Source organism: Doryrhamphus excisus, chromosome 22 (genome assembly GCF_030265055.1).
Source record: "Doryrhamphus excisus isolate RoL2022-K1 chromosome 22, RoL_Dexc_1.0, whole genome shotgun sequence".
Taxonomy (NCBI): domain Eukaryota; kingdom Metazoa; phylum Chordata; class Actinopteri; order Syngnathiformes; family Syngnathidae; genus Doryrhamphus; species Doryrhamphus excisus.
In genome coordinates, this window is record NC_080487.1 from 1662452 (window position 1) to 1676600 (window position 14149).

Here is a 14149-nt window from a genome sequence, read left to right on the forward strand (position 1 = left end):
CTCAAAAAGAAATTCCCAATACTGTTCATAAAAATATATATTTTTAAAAATGTTTCTTCTGTAAACGGCATACAAAAGGAGAGGTTCTGTTACTCAGTGATTCCTGCTTCCCTTCCAAATATTATAATTTGTAAATATAGTCAAATGTCCATCCCTACTATAGAGCAGTAGAGAGTATTTTAGAGGGTATTCAACGTTTAGCCTTCCAAATCTGAAATACTTAATGTAGTGTAATGTTTACATTGGATTGCTATAAGACAGACAGACAGACAGGCAGATAGAGGATAGAGGAAGGAAACATACCAAATGTGATATTTGTAATAAATTCCATCTATTTTACCAGTAGATTATATACAGTAGTCTGATTTGTACACGTTGAGAACATGAACAGCAATAGAAACATCCAGCACATGTGAAACATGCTGCGTATACGTTACGTTAATCTATACATGATGGACTCCAGCCTGCACTTGTATTTGTAGCACTGAGATTTTGCAAACCAAATACAAATAATCTGAAGAGAAAAGTAGCCTGCAGTAAACGACAAACGAATACTAACAAGACCAACATTTGTTTGTTTATGTTAGACTTTTTTTTTTGTGATGTCAAAACTCATCATTCATACTTTTGCCTTAACGTGCTTCAAGAAGCCAAGGAAACTCAATCACAGGACATTTCACTTCCTGTTCCAAACAATACTGGCAACTTATACATATTTATTTTAACTTCAACTTGGAAGTAGTGTATGGGAATAAAGACTATATATGATCACTAAAAAATACTTTGTGTGTGTATATATATATAGGTACGTACTGTTATTTCACGTGGAAGCAGGAAGTACAAAATACATGAAAACACATTGTTCAGAGTTTTCTTATGGTTGTTTTTTAGCTGAAGGACGCCCGGTGGTGCCTCTGCCGGCGGGGTGGGTGCATGTGGGCGCTGCTTGACGGGGTCATCCAGTGATGAGGGGCCAGAGGCAGTGTAATTGGATACATCTCATAGGCGGGCGGCGGACCCCCTGGCCAAACACTTGTCAGTTTGGGGTCAAACTACAAGACATGATGCGTCTTTATTGTGACTTTATATTGAAACGAGGAGCCGTCTCTTTACTAATGCAGCTAAAATGGTGAAAAACATCTCTGTTATGTAACATATTTATAACGATTGACTGAAATTAGTTTGTCATAATTAGTGTGGACCTGAATGTAAGACTAGAAAACAAAAACAAAGACAATTTGTCTCATGTTCTGGGTACAGTAATCCCTTGTCACTTCCATATTATTATTCTTACGTCTATGGTCAAGTGGTTAGCACGCAGGCCTCACAGCTAGGACGACCAGGGTTCGATTCCACCCTCGGCCATTTCCGTGTGGAGTTTGCATGTTCTCCCCGTGCATGCGTGGGTTTTCTCCAGGTACTCCGGTTTCCTCCCACATTCCAAAAACATGCTAGGTTAATTGGCCACTCCAAATTGTCCATAGGTATGAATGTGAGTGTGAATGGTTGTTTGTCTATATGTACCCTGTGATTGGCTGGCCACTAGTCCAGGGTGTACCCTGCCTCTTGCCCAGAAAATGAATGAATGAATGTCTCTTATTATGTCTACCATGTTGGGCAATCAAGTGTAAAAGTGACTATAGGGTTGTTACTTCATGTCTAGAGGGCTCTAATTGTGTTAAAAAACACATTTCCAAGTTCATAAACAGTTTTTTTTTTTGGCTCTAATTTCCCAAAAAATAATAATAAATAAATAAATAAATGAAAAAATTATAAACAAAAATTCCTACTTTGCAGAAATTCACTGATCAGGGTCTGGAAGCAGCTAACCACGATAAACAAGGGATTACTGTATTGTATAGTACAATGTTAGCAAGTTAGCAAACAACTTAGGAGGACTTATGACGTTAATTTGAAGACAATGCTGATCAATGAAAAAGTCACTAATATCGACACATAAAAGACTGAGGGTGTCACACACCAGTGCGTAAGGTGGAGGGAGATCAACGGTGCTGTATCTCGGAGGGTTTCTGTCATAAAGTCGCTCCACCGCCTCTTGACCTTCTGACACAGAAATGGCCTGTATGGAGAAGCTGTTGTCTTCTTGTATGGTTGCCATGGTGACATCGTATGCCGCCCTTTTCTTCTTGGCGTGCAGGTAGAAGCAGAGGAGGACCACGGCTATGGACACCACTAAGCATGGAAATCTAGAAATGCATTGATTATTACTGGTATTTTGATGATGATGATTATTATTATTATTATGGACTGGGGATACTCACACATATTGAAAGATATTCACAATGGTCATGGCTGCCTCAAAGTCCTTGACATCACTACAAGATGAAAACATAACATATATACAGAGTGGTTAGCGTGCAGGACTCACAGCTAGGAGACCCGAGTTCAATCCCACTCTCGGCCATCTCTGTGTGGAGTTTGCGTGGGTTTTCTCCAGGTACTCCGGTTTCCTCCCACATTCCAAAAACATGCTAGGTTAATTGGCCACTCCAAATTGTCCAAATTTTGGGAGTGATCCGGATCACTGCGTGGATCCAGGAATGTTTTAAAGGATTCTTTAACATTGCCAAATAGAACCGTTTTTGGCATTTGTGTATATAACGCCACAAAAAATGGTCAGAGCACTTGGGGAAAAAAATACAGCACAAGTTTGCTTCAGGTTCTACAAAATAACAGACTGATCTGGATATTGGAATAGTTCTGGATATTATGAAAATATGAAAAAAATAGGAGGCAACAAATATAGCCAAGACACTGGAATCTGGAATTCCAAAAGCTATCCGTTAGATCCAGAATTTTTTTTTTATGAATAACTACTGAGCAGGCTGCACGGCGGTCGAGTGATTAGTGCACAGGCCACACAGCTAGGAGACCCGAGTTCAATTCCACCCTCGGCCAATCTCTGTGTGGAGTTTGCGTGGGTTTTCTCCGGGTACTCCGGTTTCCTCCCACATTCCAAAAACATGCTAGGTTAATTAGCCACTCCAAATTGTCCATAGGTATGAATGTGAGTGTGAATGGTTGTTTGTCTATATGTGCCCTGGGATTGGCTGGCCACCAGTCCAAGGTGTACCCCGCCTCTCGCACCTCCGCGACCCTCATGAGGACAAGCGGTAGAAAATGAATGAATGTTTTCATACACATTTGAGATTATGATGGTAATATTAAGCAAGATAATGTAATTCTTTGTTTATGTAACCTCCCAAATGTATATTGACATATTTTCTTCAAACTCACAAATGTGTATCATTGTGTGTGTGTGTGGAAGCTAAATGATCAACATACTCTTTGGACCTTCATCCTATAAATGTGTTCCTCACTGTGTGTCCCTGTCAGCCGAGTCCATGTAACTTAAGTCAAAATCAAACCAAAAAAAAATACATTTTTTGAAGTTCTTCTTAAAGCGTCTTACCTTACTGAGGGATCCAAACAAACAAGGCGTCCTGAGTGTTGCGTAGCTGGAAATGCTGTATGTGTAATGTGTTCACAGCATGAGCAGATTTTTTTTTTTTATAGCCTTATTGTCTCCTTTAAAGCCACAGGACTTTGAGGTCAACTTCCTGTTTTACACATTTCCTGGGTGGATGTTACAAGTCTTCATTGCTCCATCAATGGCGACTGTTCAACTCCGGCAAATGACGATGCTTCTTGTACACAAATATGGCTTGATCTAGCTTTTGTATTCCACAGTACAGCTTGTTACGTTAGCAACATTCAGAAACTATTTTTATTAAATATTTGCCACAATACATAAAACACATTTTAGTCAAAATTGCAAACAGTCATTAAAATACATAGATATTAATTATATCACAGGGGCTGCACGGTGGTCGTGCGGATAGCGCGCAGACCTCACAGCTAGGAGACCAGGGTTCAATTCCACCCTCGGCTATCTCTGTGTGGAGTTTGCATGTTTTCTACGGGTACTCCGGTTTCCTCCCACATTCCAAAAACATGCTAGGTTAATTGGCGAGGTTAATTAAATGTGAGTGTGAATGGTTGTTTGTCTATATGTGCCCTGTGATTGGCTGGCCACCAGTCCAGGGTGTACTCCGCCTCTCGCCCGAAGACAGCTGGGATAGGCTCCAGCACCCCCGCAACCCTCGTTAGGAAAAGTGGTAGAAAACGAATTAATTATATCACAGTACATATTTGATTACAGTAACTATTAGTAAGAAATCACCCAATTTTTTAATGTTTAATGTGAGCAGCGATCTGTCCCGCTTTGTTTGACGGCCCTTGAACGCACCATCTACTGTTGTACTCTTGTTGCATGACTGCGATGGCGTCTGCCATCTTCTACGGTGTGTTATGCTGGGGGAGCAGCATCACATCAGCAGACGGGAAGAGGCTGGAAAAGATGATTAAGAATGCCAACTCTGTCCTGGAATGTCCTCTGGAATGTCCTCTGGAACAGGTGGAGGAGGTGGACAAGAGGAGGATGCTAGCCAAACCGTCCTCCATGATGAAGAAAGACTCTTAAGAGAGATGTTGCAGGTATTTCATTCCTGCTGCTGTCAGACTCCATAATATAAAGTGCTCAAAAATGCTGTATAATAACTGTAATAACCCATTGCTTGGTCAGCATTTATATATTCTTATATAACGTCTTTAGCTTTAATAGTTGAAGTCTATGCAATTAAAATGGCATTTTCTTTCTCATAATATTACAAAAATGTGGTAAAATGACGTTATTCTTGTAAAATTAAAACTTCTTCCCATTAGATTGCAACTTTTTTTCTGTTAATATATTTTTTTTTCTTCCTTAAAATAGATTTTTCAAAAGTGCCGGGGGGCCAATACTGCCATGTTAAAGCTCAGTGTGATGGCGATAACGCCACATTTAACACACCTGATCTCCGTTCACACCTGAGACTTTGTAACGCTAATGAGTCACATGACACCGGGGAGAAAAAAATGGCTAATTGGAGCCATTTTCTACACTTTAACATAAGGGTGGCGGTGGTTGGACGCTAATGTCTGTGTTTGAGTTATTTTGAGGAGATGTAGCACATAGTCAACAACCCCAATAAGGATGAGAAGAAAACGAGGTGTCCCTGTTTGGGCTTGTTTCTTTGGAATGTATTGAAGGAGGTGTTGGAACATGTTGGTGGTTCCATGTTCCACAAGAACACACGCAATCGCTTTTATTTCCCAGTTGCTTTGCTCGTAATATTTCACAGATATGCACACGTCAATATAAAATATGGCATTGAAGCTTATGAATATGTTCTATGTGTTACTATGGGAGATACACAATATTGGAAAATATGGTTGCTTTTGAGGTGGTTTTATAACAAAATGGGATTGTTAATGCGGAGGAGGAGGAGGTGGCGGTGGTGGCACAATGTTGGAGGCACCAGGGGGGGGAGGAGGAGGAAGATGGTCAGCTCCTGCTACAGGAGGCGGATGTGGGGGAGGAGGAAGATGGTCAGCTCCTGTTACAGGAGGAGGAGGTGGGGGAGGAGGAAGATGGTCAGCTCCTGCTACAGGAGGCGGAGGTGGTGGAGGAGGAAGATGGCCAGCTCCTGCTCCAGGAGGAGGAGGTGGGGGAGGAGGAAGATGGCCAGCTCCTGCTCCAGGAGGAGGAGGTGGTGGAGGAGGAGGAAGATGGCCAGCTCCTGCTCCAGGAGGAGGAGGTGGAGGGGCAGGAGGAAGATGGCCAGCTCCGGCTACAGGAGGAGGGGGCGGTGGGAGAGCAGCATCTGCTCCGAGAGGAGGAGGTGGTGGAGGCAGGTTGGTGTCCACACAGGATGTGGAAGGTGGTGGTGGAGGTGGAGGAGGAGGAGACATACTGGGGTCGATTGTGGCTTGAGGAGGAGGAGGAGCAGGAAGGTTATCGCTGATGTCGGGAACTGACGGAAGTGGTACAGCAATGCCTTGATTGGATCTGCACACAAAATATAAAGAAAGCACAGCAAATGTAAAAATGAATTTTCTACGTGAAAGGAGACCTGTTACGGACTCCTATAGAGCAACTACACACAATAACCTACACAAAAAGCTTTCTAGATCTTCCAGAATCTGCTCCTATTCCAGCTGGATTTCCTTGGCTTTCCAAAACAGTTTTTAATTTATTCCGCCCACTCTGCTGTGATGGGTCCTACTACCGAGGGCTCTCGAAGACTTCCAGATTACTGCCGGAACCTCCTTTCTAATTTTGGTGGTATAGGAGTTGATAATAAATGAATGAACCCTTTGGAGAGCTACTTGAAAAGTGGTTAGGAGCTACTGGTAGCTCATTAACTACTGGTTGGAGACCCCTGATTTACCGTGTATGAAAACTCTAAAGTGTGTTACATAACCTCAAAGTAAAGTAAAAAATAGTACAAGTAAGTAAAAAAATATATAATAAATTACTATTAGGGCTGCAACGATTATTCGGATAGTTCGGATACCTCAGTTACAAAAAGTAATGGAGATTTTTTTTCACGTTTCAAATAAACGCTTACGTCACCAACGTGCTGACGTCACCAACACAGGACGAAGAAGAAGGAGGCGGGTGTTCGAAGACGCGGGAAGATTGAAGCGGCTAGTAAAAGCGACCAGACAACGAAAGACAAGGAAAAGTAAATGTAAAGAAAACTGAGAAAATGTGGCTAAACAGCAACTGGAACAGCGTTTAAACGCCGCAGACGCTGACGTTGTGCACCAACAATTGAATCCCATCGTTTGCTGGTGTGGCTGATGGATGAATCGAAGAACTCTGCGGTAAGATGCACACACCTTTCACAATTGCGTATTTGAAGCCGCCATTTTGAATGGAAAAGTTACTTGTTTGGTTGCCGTTTGTGTCACGAACGTCATTGCTACAATGTATTTTTCTCATTGACTTGTTTGTTCATTTATTATTGGCGACCAAGTGACTGGTGGTGCCTTTGGCTGTTATGTTTTTTTTTAAATTGTCTGTTTGTCGCATTTTTAATGGTTGCTGATCCCTGAACTGAACTGAGGAATTGTATTTTACCAATGCGAATTATCTTTACTACCTGTTTAATTGTTATATTTTGATCCACATACACCCTTTCAAAAAATATCACAATATACCATTTTATTGTAACTTCATCTTTGTTGGCCTATATCCCTAAAAATAACCACCACTTATGTCCATTTAAGAAATAAAATGCTATTATCTAAGAATAGCCCAAATTTAATTTGACAAATGTTGACATCTCTTGTAAAAATGTATTTTTTTCTTTTCAGTGTTACCCTAACACAACAATAACAACTTCTATATCTTTGATGCTTAACCAATCCAGAAGCAATTTTATTGTTACAATATGCCAAAGGCCAATAAAAAAAACTAGGTGCGGTCCCTGGGCCGCACTTTGGACACCCTTGCAGTATGGTAAGTCCTTGGTGAAGCAGTTGAATGACCGTTCAAGTGGGAATTTCACCTTTTTTGTCTGAATGGCGCGGCCCAATGTATTAAGCTACTACTATAACGACTACCGACATGTCTATCTCTAGTATCTACAATCTTTGTGGCATACGTGGGTGCATCTGCAACGCTCTGTGTGCTGTCCGTGGTGGTCCCTGGTTCTCTCTTTGGGGGCTCCCTCGTGATCTGTGTGAGGTGGGGTGGACAAAGAATGACATCATCAGCCTTCGCAAGGACGGTAGACTGCAAAGCTTGGTGTCAGATTCACCTGGAAACAGTGTCCGGTCAAGTCCAAGGTGGAGTATGATATGGGTACTCTGGAGTAGCTTCTCTCCGGCTCCCTGCCTGATGGAGGTGGCGTCACCAGTTTGGAGCGAGTCTTGTTTTTGGAAGTGGTGAAAATGCTGATCTCTCTTCTGGCCACCTTCTCGTAGTGGATGGCTGCAGCCTGCGTCACATCACAGTGCGGACATTCTAAATGAAGGTGCTGTGTGACTGGGTTGTTTCAAGGTGAGTTCAAGGTGATACTGACCAGTGACATCAGGTTGACTGAGGACTCCATGTGGCCAAGACGCATGGACTGAGAGTCCAGCAGTCTGAGCAGTAATGTGGCCACACTGTTGATTTGGTAGGTCACACTGGCCAATGCCTGAGTGGCCAAACCCTTGGCCTCCTCCACAGCCTTGCTTGGGTCATCTGCCTGTAAAAATGTTTATTTCTGGCTTTTTAGAGAAATCAAATATTTATTTAATATCGCTTGTTTACATTTTAGTACATACTAATTTATTTTACTTTTTAAATGTTCATTTTTTAGTAAATAAACATGTATTTAAAATATATATTTTTAAGAAACTAAACTCTTAATTTAATACGGATTTAAACAAATAACAGGAAATATTTGATCTATTTATTGATTTTTGAAAAATTATTATTTACATTGTGTGTATTTATACATATTTATTTTTATGTTAAAGTGTAGACATACTTCTCCCGACCAATAAAATATGCTACTTACAGAATGAAGCCCACAATAACACACAATTCAAATATAATATCCTTTATAATAATTTATCCTCTAATAAATAAACAAACTGCAATCGCCTCGTAAAAAATGTATAATACTGAAATGATGTGTGTGTGTGAGTATAATATATATTTTGTTCAATTCTTTTACATTTATATTTTATAAGTGAATATTTTTACATTAAATGTGTAGAATAAATTTAAAATTTGAATACAAGAATATAAACAGTGATATTAAAAAAAGTAACAATCAACAATAATATTCTGGTTTATTTTATAATAAATTAAAATTATGGAACAAATAAGTTTAATTCGTGAAAATAAAACATTAGACCACGATTTGCTAAATCATTAATTTCAATATTTAAAATGGTTTCCCACTTTTCAGTGCAGCAGTGCAGGTGTACCTAATGAAGTGTCCATCATAGCAAAAGAAGATGTCTCACCTGCAGGTAGTTGTTTTCGCAGTAATCTGCAACATTCAGCAGGTTGCTTTGGTTGTCACCAAGATTCTTCCAGGCAGTCGGCGCCTCTTGTAATATCTGAGAAATAACCTCTGAAAAGTTCTTAGACTCCGTCATTATTTGTGGCTTAAATCGTTACGTATAGACTGTAGCATGTCTCTACTTGAAGGAGGAATGGACTTCTTCTGCTTGTTGGGCGTGTTGCTCCATGCTGAGGAGGGGGGGCGGGAGTAGTCAAAGTCTGCACAGCACACTACGGTCGGAATGGAAGAAATGAAATAATATTCAGAGAAAAGAAAAGAGAAAAGCAAAAGATTAATGTTTTATCAGCAATGCATGTGCACCACAGATGCGTAAAATGTGGTCTGAACTGACCTATTGGCCCCTTCTGTGACACTGACAATGTATCTCCACAAGAGGGCAATATAGTCATTGTTATTGCTTTCTCCGTTCATACATATGTTGTTGTAGTCGGCCATTTTCATCTTTTATCCCTCTTATTCTGCCTCATGAACGTTTCCTATGATTGAATCACTTTGTGGCTTCTACAGAGATGGCGTGCCTTGGTTGATAAAGTATGTGCTTGTCAACCCAAAGTAACTGCTTCAATGCTTCAATTCAATTCCTCTCATCACCACATGTCAATTAATTAGGGACAAGCAAATGCTGACTTATTGATGACATTTATCTGTATTTGTAACCCTTGAAATGACTATTCTAAATATTTCCACACTTAGTTCAACATTAAAATCACTCGGGGCAAGTGTGCAATCAATTCAGACATTTTAAAAAATATTTCAACATTTAGTGTAATTTCATAATTTTGGTGAAAGTATGGGCAGTTTAAATGGCGCCCTCTGCTGGTGAAAACGTCACTTTTCTCATCCGGCCAGACCCAAAGAAGGCAAAAAAAAATCCCACTTCCGACGGGTCGATTTTCACCTGTTTTACAGGTCCGCGGCTGACCTTTTTCAAGGTGTTTAAACAATACTTTTCAAAACCCACCACACGCTTTTTTTTAACGCTTTTCTGACATTTTTTGCAAATTGTCGTTTTTTGAGCTGCCGAAATGACACTTTTCTGGTCCGTGAGGTGGACAAAAGCGACCACGCATTCATCAGGGGTCCCGGCAGGGCCTAAAGAAGGTTGCTTTTTGACCGTTTTTTTGTTGCGAATTCTTTTTTTGGCCAAAGTAAAGCCTTTCCCTATTGGATACCTTATAAGTGGATCACTGTTGCATAATAAGTCAAAATACATTATGCTTTCCAGGAAATCCTGTCTAAAGAGTGGGAATTCCTCACCATCCCTAATGACAGTTTTTATGTGTGTGTGTGTGTGTGTGTTATATTTAAAGACATCCCAATCCCAGTGGAATGTGGGAATGATATTCCAAAGGGTGACTTTATCAGCGCAATGTTTGGCATTTTGCCTCTTATTGAGCCAAGTGACAAAGTGCATTAACATTTGTGGATAAGGACTGGTCTTTGGCTGGCCGGCTGCCAGGCAACAAAACATATGTTTAAAACTTTGAACACAGGCTTAGAAAGTCAAGGAGAAAACAACAATAAGACATACAACACATTTGGACAATGGGGACCTCATCCTGTTCCGAGCAATTCCAGTATGTGGATATGCAATCCTCTTTATTTAGTACTGAATTTGCATTTTTCGTCCAATGCTTTTTGATCAAGGGGTGATTGGGCGATCGAGAAGGGGAGAGTGCGTGGCCCGCGGACGTTCCACAATCAGGCCCCCCAATCTTGGAGCTAAGTTTGCAGGGTCTCATTGTGTGTCAAATGAATGACGACCCACGACTTGGCAATCATACTGCATACAACTTTGCAATCGCTCAGTCAACAAGGTCCCTGAATTTACCAACACACTCGGTGTGTGCCATCAGGATTTTATCTTTATACTTTAACCAAGTGAACCCCTGATCCTCTATAATCAAGGCAGTCTGAGGTTAAAGATCAAATTCAAAATGGTTAAAAAAACTATAATTAAAGCCTCAACTCGCGATCATTTCTTCCTCTTTTGGTGCTTTTCTGCCCTAATCTTATCTTATCCTATCTGTATGTTGTCACAGATGACCTTCCACTCAAGCAGATTAGACCAAATGACTATTCAACATGTTTTTTTAAACGCATTCTCCTCCTCTGCTTCCATGCTGATCAGATGTTTTGCTTTAAATGTCAGGTTTTTTAAAAAAAAATATGTGACCTCAGACATGACTTCATTTCTTTCAGATTCACAAATAGACAAGCAGGATTTGATAACCGCAAATTACCGCCTCCCTTGTCAGGTCACACTCACAAGCAGCTCAGCAAAATAAGGCTAAATGCTACATTTGTGGAAAGTGTTGGAAGAACAGCTTGTTGAATATCGTGATGTATTGATTAGATCTAAACATCGATTCAATGTTTAGATTTGCACCGTAATGATGAGTCAGGAGGATATGACAGTGGTAAGATAGGTTATCAATCGGCCTCTTTTCTCACTGATTAGCAGTGCAAATAGTGGGCATGCAGGACACTTGCTCTTTATCGTTAGTCCTTCCTCTCTCAACAAACACTTTGTAAGATAGTAGATATGAAAGATACCAAATAAGGGACTACAAGCAAGCAGCAGGTTTACAGGTAGTAATAATAATAATAATAATAAAATCGTCTTGTCTTGTCAGTCGGGTGCCTTGTGAAATATCTCTTGACACACCCCTTCTAAAAATACTAAAAATTAAATCATCCATTAATTTTCTATGCCGATTATCCTCACTAGGGTTACGGGGGTATGCTGGAGCCTATCCCAGCTGACTTTGGGTGAGAGGCGGGGTACAACCTGGACTGGTCGGACATAAAAAAACAATGAAAATAAATATGAAATAAAAGAGCACTACATCCTCCGTACAACATAGTGGACATGTTTTGCAATAACTGTTGTGCAAAAATACAACATTTACATTACATCCAGGCCCAACATTTTTTCTATTAAACTAACATTTAAAAAAAATATAAATAATGCTTTAAATGAATTCTAAACTACACTACATTCTATTAAGTGAGCGGTTCAAAATATCAAAATCAAAGTAAATAACCATAATTCCTGCCATTAAAAAATACTCCATAACATGGTGAGCATTTGAAAATAGAATAAAATAACATAAACATTCACATTTAGTTCCATTTAAACTAGACTATTTTTCATTAATTGAGAAAATCAATCCATCCATTTCTATTTCCATTTCTTATGCTCACGAGGGTCACGGGTATGCTGGAGCCTATCCCAGCTGACTTCAGGCAAGAGGCGGGGTACACCCTGGACTGGTGAGTGACGCATTCACACTCACATTCATACCTATGGACAATTTTGAGTTGTTGTTCAACCTAACATGCATGTTTTTGGAATGTGGCAGAACATCACATCTCCACCCAGAGATGGCCAAGCAGAGAATGGAACCCAGATATTCCTGCATTATACTCCACAAACTTAAGGTACGCTGACAACAGGTTACAGAAATGATATATGTAGGACACCTGATGGCATGTGACCTTACACACACACACACACACACACATATTGCACCACAGCATCCACGGCCAGTGGTGTGCAACATGCAGCTGAGATTGGCTTTTCTAGGCTATCATAGCCTCTTCACACATCACAGAATTCCATTACAAGAGAAGCCACATTCAATTATTTGGGGATTGGAAGACTGCAGGAAAATGACTTTGTCATGCAGGACACACACACACACACACACACACCCCCAAAGCATCAGCCTTCATGTCAGCTGATAGAAACAACTTTTAGTCGAGTTGTTGTTGTTAAATTTGAGGCTAGTAGAATTATCCACATGATGTGATCTATTCACGTGCTTATCAATATAACACATATCTTTTGTTTTTTATCACAAGTCATCATAAAATTATCATGTGATGTAGAATGTTCTGTCAATAAGTTGCCAGTTGGGTTGGAACATTGAACACGTGCCTTACATTTCCAAAGCCTTCCGATAAGGCATAGCTTTCATGTACGATAACTTTAGAGACATCGAACAGGATGAAAGGGCTCCTCTTTAGGAACACCCAGTATTTACACCCAGAATTTATGCATTTTGCCTAAAACCAAAAGATACATTGGATTAATAATAAAGAGTGTAATCACACTGGGTGGGTTATCAGTCATGTGTCTATTAAACAATAACTGGTAATTTAATCACGCCAATGTCAAGGCCAGTCAACATGAAATTTCATAAATCAACAAGGCAGTTAGAGGAAGACTGAATTGCAAAGGATGGAGTTAAACACATTGAGAATGAGAGCTCATTCCGAACATGTCTCAAAGTATTATTATTATATGAGTAATCCAAAAGATGTTCAAAGAACTACTAGCGGTAATGTAGTATGAACTAGTCAAGCTACACAACCTCAGAACGGTGTGAAATTCAAGGTGAGCCTCTTTCACCGTTGTGTGTGTGTGTGTGTGTATTTGTGTGTGTTTCAAGCTGTGTGCCCTGCCCCCCCCTCCCATGTCTATTATCCCCCTCTTTCTCCCTGTGTGTGCTGAGAGGCAACAGAGAGCAAACTATGTCAAGTCTCTCCTCGGGTTGGTCAGAGAGGCGCTTGTGCTCGCAGATACACAACAAGTCTACAATACTCTCCACTTTTATCTCTCTATAGTTCGTCATATCGCCAACGCTGGCTTTGGACTCTGGGTGCTGATGCTGACTGAATGGCAAGAGGCATAGTAAGTAAGGCGCTGGCGTGCTGAAGGGTGGGGATTATGTCTAGTAACGTAAATGGGTCCAAGTGAAGGCTGCAGAGGCGTGTTGTGGGTTGGGTCACACTGGCACTTTAAAAGACACTTGCTAAGCTTTGGGAGCAGTACACCAGAAGCCGGGCTGAGAGAGAGGAGGTTTCAGGTCTTTCAAGTGTCATTTTTTTTCCCTTTCCCAACTTTTAAAAAATTATTTTTCCCACTGTGGGCGGTGGGGCAGGCATGGGTAGGTTTGTGTGGTTGGTCCTGTTCCTGCTGCCAGCGCTGGAGGGCTGTGACGCTCTGCCAGAGAACTGGCTGCCAGGGGAGTATTCCAATACCACTGCTGATGCAGCCAGGTTCCTGAATGACTACAACAGCACTGCGGAGGAGGTTTTCTTCCATAGTGTCTCAGCAAGCTGGAACTACAACACCAATTTGACAGAACACAACTCCCAACTCCAGGTAGGATGACCCTTGTGTTATACTGGATGTCAATACACACACA

At 40.8% G+C, this 14149-nt stretch overlaps 2 protein-coding genes across 8 annotated transcripts in view; one reads left to right on the forward strand and one right to left on the reverse strand.

Moving 5' to 3' along the window:
• Positions 1-3585: 3585 nt before the first annotated feature.
• Positions 3586-9165, reverse strand: abi3b (ABI family, member 3b). The gene is made up of 5 exons (XM_058061250.1): positions 8872-9165; positions 7935-8102; positions 7671-7850; positions 7515-7588; positions 3586-5911 (listed from the first exon to the last, which is right to left on the reverse strand). Exons 1-5 carry the CDS (start codon positions 9004-9006, stop codon positions 5332-5334), a joined length of 1137 nt encoding a protein of 378 aa, XP_057917233.1. The 5' UTR covers positions 9007-9165; the 3' UTR covers positions 3586-5331.
• Positions 5840-14149, forward strand: part of ace (angiotensin I converting enzyme (peptidyl-dipeptidase A) 1) — a 33832-nt gene continuing 25522 nt past the window's right edge. Inside the window, exons 1-6 of one of the 7 annotated variants that reach the window (XM_058061223.1) lie at positions 5841-6732; positions 7492-7756; positions 7837-7912; positions 12144-12209; positions 12299-12377; positions 13566-14106. In XM_058061223.1, the coding sequence (XP_057917206.1) occupies positions 13885-14106 (222 nt within the window). In that variant the 5' untranslated portion in view covers positions 5841-6732; positions 7492-7756; positions 7837-7912; ... (1 more) ...; positions 12299-12377; positions 13566-13884. Of the gene's footprint in view, positions 6733-7491; positions 12210-12298; positions 12378-13490; positions 14107-14149 lie in introns of those variants that run through there. The other 6 variants (XM_058061224.1, XM_058061220.1, XM_058061221.1 and 3 more) reach the window with 6 other exon arrangements.

Excerpts from the sequence above, each read along its gene's own strand:
- abi3b (XM_058061250.1), bottom strand. The coding sequence starts at position 9,006 with ATGACGGAGTCTAAGAACTTTTCAGAGGTTATTTCTCAGATATTACAA. Across the intron at positions 8,103-8,871 it reads GCGAAAACAACTACCTGCAG|GCAGATGACCCAAGCAAGGC; the intron begins GTGAGACATCTT and ends ACATTTTTACAG. Across the intron at positions 7,589-7,670 it reads TGACCGGACACTGTTTCCAG|ATCACGAGGGAGCCCCCAAA; the intron begins GTGAATCTGACA and ends CACCTCACACAG.